This window comes from Tiliqua scincoides, chromosome 1 (genome assembly GCF_035046505.1).
Source record: "Tiliqua scincoides isolate rTilSci1 chromosome 1, rTilSci1.hap2, whole genome shotgun sequence".
Taxonomy (NCBI): domain Eukaryota; kingdom Metazoa; phylum Chordata; class Lepidosauria; order Squamata; family Scincidae; genus Tiliqua; species Tiliqua scincoides.
In genome coordinates this window covers 100,181,197-100,189,201 of record NC_089821.1, presented here as the reverse complement: position 1 = coordinate 100,189,201, position 8,005 = coordinate 100,181,197, and the positions used below count along the sequence as shown (strand labels likewise).

The 8,005-nt window shown below is 41.0% G+C and overlaps 1 protein-coding gene across 1 annotated transcript in view; it reads right to left on the bottom strand.

Moving 5' to 3' along the window:
- Positions 1-1,581: 1,581 nt before the first annotated feature.
- The window catches only part of PSMD14 (proteasome 26S subunit, non-ATPase 14), a 70,612-nt gene continuing 64,188 nt past the window's right edge, over positions 1,582-8,005 (bottom strand). The window contains exon 11 of the mRNA XM_066612091.1: positions 1,582-4,819. Within this exon, the coding sequence (XP_066468188.1) occupies positions 4,721-4,819 (99 nt within the window). The 3' untranslated portion in view covers positions 1,582-4,720. The remainder of the gene's footprint in view (positions 4,820-8,005) is intronic.

Sequence of the window (8,005 nt, the reverse complement as noted above, 5' to 3'; positions counted from 1 at the left end):
CATGCCCTTACAGTATCCTGGGCAGAACCTTGCCTGCTGTGTGGTGTTTTGGTCGGAAACAGGCTTGTCTTGTCAGCACCACTGTTTGAGTGAGAATCGGGAGAGTAATTCTGCCTTTTACACACAGCTGCTGGGTAGCAGCCTACCGCTATGGAGTAGTCTGCAGTTTTGGTGGGAAAAGGCTCAAGCTGTCAGCCACCACAGAGACTTGCCCTGCGGCCAGGCTCCTATGCTCTCCCCCACACTGGAGGGGCCTGCAGTTGTCCAGTTGCTTAGGGGGGGCGAGAAGCAACCCCATTTTCTGCTCCAACAAGGACAGCAGTCAGTGGAGCTCAGGCAAAATGGCTGTGATTGTTTCCCTCACAGCTTGTTTAAAAGTTAGAGGCCAAAACCCCAGGAAAAAAAAGTTTTGAAGGTCAGATAGGCTGAACAAGAAAAAACCCAACCTACTGTGCCTAGAGGCAAGGTCAGTTTAGGGAATCAAGGGAGCCCATCCCCTCAGGAAGGCTTTATGACATGACCTGCCTGCCTGAGAGGAACTTCCCAGATGACAAGGACTGATCCTGCCATGGAAATTCTATAGAAATATAGTTCACACAGCATAAAAAAAAAATTATCCATCACTTAGCAGCCCAATTCTAGGTATGCCTACTCAGATGCAAGTCCCACTGTGTTCAATGGAGCCTACTCCAGGGACTGTAGCATAGGACAGTGAAGTTCCTGTCATTTCTCTTTCCCAGGCTTGATCTACTGGACCAGCATAGGATACTCCACCTATTATCAGCAACACCACCAAGTCTTAAGTGAAAATGAACTGATAGCCTTCAAGGCACATTTAAAGAAACCTTTTGGGAGGGAGGTAGTGTTTATTGTCAGCTTTTCATCAAAGCCAGTATCATATCTATATTATTCAATATACACATGAACTTTGACCAAACCAGAAGAGTGGGGTTAAGTGCAATGTGTTCTGCCAAGGAAAAAAAATATATACCATATATGTACACAATAGAGGTCAAGCCTAAGGAGCTTGAATGCTAACACAGCCAACTGTTAACACCATTAAAACAAATATTCAGTTAGCATCTGCTTCCCAATTAATGGATCTCAAGCTTTGGTCTCATTGTGCCCAGGCCTTTGAGGTAGCTTATTGCATGTTTGAAAGACTGACTCATTAATATATCTGAACTGATTATCTAGGTGCTGAACCCTGAAAAGGAACTGAAAGCCAAATCCAAAGGATTTGCTGAAATCATTTGAATGAAATGTGGTCAGTTTTCTACGCCTGATTTTGTGTGTGTGTGTACATATGGGCACACTCTCTTAAAGCTCGGGATTGCATATAAAAGGCTCTGAAGTAGTCAGAAAAGCTATAGAGCTAAGAACAAAAAGAAAAAAGCATCCTTGACAGCAGGAACACCTTGTCAAGTAGTAGTAGTAAGAGTCGAGGATAAGATGTGGGGGGGGGGGGGGGAGAAGAGGGATGCAGCCAGATCTGGGACCAGATCTGTGCTTCATTATATTCAGGCTTAGAGGGGAAAGAAGTAATTTTAAGGTGTGAGATATAGAAAATAATCACAAGAATTATAGCAATGTTAACACAAGTATTTTAATTTTTAAAAAGGGATATGTGTTTTTGGCAAACATACTCACACATTGGTTCAGAGACTGGACAAAACTGCTTTTGAATGAGGGATCTTACAAAATCTATCTGAAGAGGAGGTTATTTCTGGTGTTAAGAGCCAAAAATCTCCTGGGGCATGCTCAAGCACTTTAGGAGCTACCCTGTGTGTAGAACTAATGAGCTGGCCAGAGACAGAGCTGCCTTGGCAAAATAATCATCTGTGATTTGAAGCACAGGTGAGGAGGGCAGCCCCTTTAGCATTTGTCTGTGAAGTTCAAAATATAATTGATACCTTTTTCATCTTAACCCTGAATGAGAGGGGTAATAGAGGCAGAGGGATAAATGCAGATCATCTTCAAATATTCCCGGCAATCAGGGCTTAAATTCAAGACTGGAGAACATAGAGTTGTCCAACACAACAAAAACAGTAGCAGGGAGAGAAAGAATAGCATTCAATCATGCCACCCCAAATTGGGCTATCTGAGTAATTGGGAATCAGAGTACTTCATTCTTGTTTGCTTGGGTGGCTGATGGTGATATACACTTGGTAGAAGAATGGAGGTGGTCTTCATTTCTAGCAATGTGCAGGAAATGGTTTGAAGCACTGGTTTGGTTGGAAGTACGTTCTTGCATTTGCTTTGTCAGTACATCTTTTTCCAAAGTGAAATTGGAAAGTGGTGATCCAACAACCAGATCTGTGAGAGCAAAACATACTTATGAAGGCATATGTATGGTACACTAAATCAAAGTTGTCCAATAGGTTGTCATTTAAGTTGATTTTGCAGAATATAACAGTTTTTCTACCTTGAACAAATTTTCTTCTCCCTTTTTCTCTACTAAAAGCAGTTTGAGAGGACAAAAACTCTATCTGCCTTGGCTTTCCTTTGACAACAGGTCTACCACCCTCCCCCAATCCTCCCCCCAGATTCAGGGCTTATAATCTATGGGTCTTTGCTCCTTCATGATACAGCTGAAACGTATAACTGAGTTTGTGGGAAATTTTTCTCCCTTGTTTCCAAATACAGAACATCCTATCCATATATCTGAGACTACTTTTTATTCCCTCTGCTCCAAAGCATAAGGCTACATGTAACACGAGCTTATCTTGCAGAGGCACATGTGGGCTACATCTGGGGTCCAAAACCACTGACCAGGAGCAGGCTGCATTAATAAGCGGAAGGAAGACTGCTTTTGAGACTGGAGCCTTAAGGGACTTTGCCCTACTAAGTTTTGAGTAGGAGGTCTGAACACCAACAACCTTCCCAAATAGACCTCCTCTCACACACAGCTCCCCAGTATTATGCAGGCAGTCTTCAATTAAAACAAAAACATCTCTCCATTTTCAGAGAGGTGTTTACTCTGCACTTTTAATAAAACAAGCCACTACACCAATTGTGTAACCTGCATAAATTAACATGCATATTCTGCATACTTTATTCTGCTAGTCAAGGAAAGTAATAAAGAGCTATGCAGGACCCTGAGTTTCACTCCATTCGTCTTGATCACTGACATTCCTGCTCAATTCTCAACTAGGGTCTGAGATTTCCTTTGCCAAAACAGATTTATCCCAAATAATTTTTAAGGTAGTATTTGTGATTTGATGTCTCAATAGACATTTGTAGAATATGGTGACAAAATTTATATTTTTTGGGGAAGAGCTTTTTAACATCTTTATTTGCAACTAATTTGTTTCTTTGAAAATGAGTGTCCCCAAAACTCTCTGAATGCAGGCATCAGCTCCACATACTTTCAATACTCTCTGCAATCTTAAGAGCAAGAAGTTTGAAGTGTGTGTCTGTATGGCAGGGGAAGATGAGAAATAAAAGAGATGGCAGAGAAAGAATAAAGAAATGAGAAATAAAGAAGTGAGAAATAAGAGAATAAAAGAGATGGAAATAAAAGAAATAAAAGATGGCACAAATCCCACAAATGCAATCATCTACAGTTAGAACTCCTATTGTCTTATGATCACATATAAAGATTATACCTGTATAATATCAAAGTAATCCTACATACAACCACTTGTTGCTATCCATATTTTTGGTTTCCTATATTGAAGAAGGTTGTTCATCAGAACTCCACAGAAAATCCATGCAAGTTCCAAAAAGCTAGGGAACACGAGCACTATTTTGCTTGCAGAATAGGGTTTTTCCTCCTTTCCCTCTGTACTGTAGTCCCACAAAAGCCAAGCTTGAGGAACAGTGTGGGATATGGCATATGCAGCTACTCACCAAAGTCAGAGTTGTCAGAAGTTGCACACACGCCCTTTGTACAAGTGAAAATGTTTTTCTGCTCATGCAAAATAGCTCTGGATCAAACCAATTTTACTCAACTCATCTTGTATACATTTATGTAGTTATTTTTTATGGTGAGCAATCCTGACCAGTTCAAAAACAGAGGAGTGCAAGGAATTACATTTGCAGGAAGAAAAGCCCTAATCCAAAGAGGGGGTAGAAACAATCACCATTCAGTGCTGGCTTAGGCAATGTTCTAGTATTATTTATGATATCTGTCATGGTTGAGCACAGTTGATAAAGTTCTGGAGGTCAGCCATGATTCACACAAAAAGCCAGTGGCACTGTTAGTTCTCAAGATTGCCAAGTCTGCTTCCCATATGCTGAATCAATTTTTGTAAAAAAGAAAAAAATTCACACCCCTGTCACAGGTCACCAGGTTTCATTTCTGAAGTATTAGCTTGTTGAAATATATTTTCTCTGCTTCTTGAGTTTTGTACAGCACTTCCTAACACGTCCATCAATTTATGAACAAAACCACCAGAACAATAAGTAGGTTACAGATTTTTTTAACTACATAGCAATCATTAATATATATGAATTGCTGATTTTCTTCCAAATACTAAAATGAAATAAAAACCATTTTTCCCCACACTCAGTTCATGAATGGCTCTAGTATCTGCATAGACCCCAGCATAAAAAAAAAGCCCCAAAGCAATTGCTCAACAGAGACAGAAAGGTGTTAAGAGTGCTGCTCTTAGACTGCAAATGATGCCAGATGTCTCCGACATCCAAATATATCTTCGTCTCAGTGCTTGAAACAATGGATGATTACAGACAAGAAACAGCATTCATGATGAACACATTATTTAAATACAACAGTATCCAACATAGCTGCTAAACACTGGACAATATTGGAAGTCATCAGTACATCCACGTGTTCTTCTAAATGACGTTTGGGGTCCTAAAATATAAAGTAGAAAATGTTACTTATAGAAATACTTGGAAAATCACATTTGTAAATGGTCATCCTGAGTTTCTATTTGGATGATGAACACGATGCCATCAGTCAGCAACTCAGCCTCCCAATCCCCTTATGCCAGCTACTAGATACAGTTTCTAATAAAAAACTTGGTGAGCAGTGGAAGTGGCTTATACCAAATTAGATCACTGGTGCCTCTAGCTCCACATTGACTAGCAGTGGCTCTGCAGGGTTTCAGGCAGAAATTTTTTCTGTCCACCTGAAGATGACAAAGCTTGAACCTGGAGCCTTCTGCATGCAAAACAGATAGAAGCTGTATAGTGCTACATGAACAGCATCTCAGGGCCCAATCGCTATCCAACTTTCCAGCTCCAGTGCAGCCGCAATGAAGCCCCAGGGTAAGGGAACTAATGTTCCCGTACTTTGAGGAGGCTTCTGTGATTGCCTACCCACCACAGGATGCAGTGCATGACCCACTTGCACAGCTGCACTGGCACTGGCAAATTGAATAGGATTTGGCCCTCAGTTACTGATATGAAGTGGTGTTTTGGACAAATTCAACACCTAACCATGAGAAGACACAAATACTTCATTTTCTACAAAATATCCCAAGCTGGGTGAATAATTTTTTTCTTTTTGCCACTAGTGTTCTGCAGCCCTGACAGGTCTATAGAGTTCCCCACACTTGCAAGGGCATTCCCACTTTCTTCAGTGGTCGTGGGTCAGCTTAGAAAAATCTTAGTAATGGGGTAACTGAGTTCTGGGAGCACACTAGAATGCACACAAAATTCTGTGAATGGGTGCAGCCCTCCTGAAACCTGAACAATTGCTGTCCACAATTATTTACAGTTAGACACTAAACCCTGAAAATATAGCATATAGTGGCATTTGCACAATGCCACTTCCTTCAAATTTTAAACTCCCCTTCTCCAAATTATAAACTTAAGGGCTTGGCCAAATGTTAGGCTGCTTTAGGGCAGGAGCATTCAATCACAGGTGATGGAGTTATGACAGGTACCATACAATGTGTTGTGCCTCAGTTGCAAACACGTATCACGTGTAGTTTGATTGTTATTAATGTCAGATATCTACAGTGTTCGGGACCAATCCTATCCAATTTTCCAGTGGGGCATGCACTGCATCCTGTGATGGGGAGGTAGTCACAGAGACCCTCTTAAGGTATAGGAACATCTGTTCCCTTACCTTGGGGTTGCATTGCAGTTGCACCAGTGCTGGAAAATCAGATAGGATTGGGCCCTTAGTCTACTGTATCAGCCTACTATACAGTATTATATAAAGTTTAAACATATTACCCTTTTGAAAAAGGAGGATATTTAAAAAGCTGGGTATGTAGTGCATTACAAGTGAATAGCCAAGATCAGTAATAATCAGTTCAGTAACACTGTCCTTTTCTTATTCATTTATCAAGTTTATTAATAAAATCTGGGCTCCATTGAAATCAATGGGAGCTTTGCCATTTGCTTCGAATGGAACTGGGACTTCATCCCATGTTATTTTAAGATATCCTCACTCAAAACAAAAGCGCTTTCCAATTAAATAAATGAAAACAAACAATAAAATACAGATAGCAAACACAGTGAGGCAGGGAAAAAAAAACCCTGAAATGATGCTAAAATGCTCTTTTTAGAAAATGTGTAACATGCCTGCAACAGTGACGAATCTTCATTTTGCTACTTAAATTTTTCTCTGTCCATTCTAAGATTACTCACAGTCCAATCCTAACCTGTGCCAGCACAGCCAGGTTGCATGGGCTGCGGTGTATCCAGTGCAGGTTAGTAGGTAGCTGGAGGACTCCTTGGGATAAGAGGATATTTTTCCCCTTAACCTGTGATGAGTCCCAGCATGCCCTATGCGGCTTCTTGGATCAATGCCAGCTATAAAGCTGGTGTAAATCTTGGAAGCCTGGAGTAACACTGGGAAGGATGGAGGGGGGTTAGGATATGGCTGAGGAAGTCCCCCTATCAGACCCAATCTGCCCCATTCCACCCTCACATGCCTAGAAATGCCCATCTCTGCCTCCCTTCTGACATCTCTCTGCTGGTCAGAACAACCTTACCTGTGCCATCCAGCCAAATGCCTGGATGAGGTATCAGCAGGGCAGTAGCACAGGCCACCCTGCTGGTGCAGCCTCCTCTCTGGATGCTGCAAACATGCTTTATGGCATGTTTGTGACACCTTTGGCTGGCACAGCAGCCACTGCACTGGCCAAGAGTGCAGTTAGGAACGCATTCACAGTGTTACTCAGTGCAAGAGCTGTACGTTTCTGAATAATTATTTTTTGACAACCTCAGGTTTGTGTTTCAATAGGTATTTGATAAATGCACAATCCATCACGCATAAACAGAAACAAGCTTATTTTTCTCCCCAGTTTCCATCCATAATGCAACTTCCAGGGGGAGTTTAATGGTTGAGATAATGGTCCATTGTTCAGCTTCACTTGTTCTCTTTAATCACTGGGTACCACACAGCATATCTAGTTTTTTTAAGGGGAAGGCGGATTATGCTCCAAGTATCTGCACAATGTTTTATAACATTAGGCAGCTACATTTAACTCAGAACATAAAAAACAATCCTGAAACTTTGGATGAAGACTACCCACAATGTTTTATAACAGTAAAAATAAACACAACTCCTTTCTTCCAAGAAGATTTAAATTTTTTTAGAGTATTATGAACCCTCCCTAGTAACTTGAATAGTCATTTTAATTTGTTGAAGGGGAATCCAAGCTAAATTCAAAGTATACTTGAACTTCCTCCTTCTTCAACAGTCTGGAACTCTAATATGAAACACATTTGGAAATAAACTTTGCTCAATGGGGTTTACTTACAAGTAACTGCACTTAATCTGAGTGAGTCATAGAACATAATTAACCTGATGATAGAACATGGAGAGTGGGAGGGCTGAAGGTGAGAGACCACTGCTTGCCGAAAGTCCCTGTGTGAGTTCACAGCAATGATGAAATTCAATTTCCCCAATCCATTGATCCATCTTAAATATCATCTACCAGCTCTTGCTTCCAAGAAAGATTCCAAGATGCAAACCAGAGATTTGCCCTGTACCCAGTAATGTAGCTAGGTCATTTGACCACCGAGGCCCATACATTTTTTCACTCCCCTCATATGACAAAATTAATTTGTCAGCAGGTAA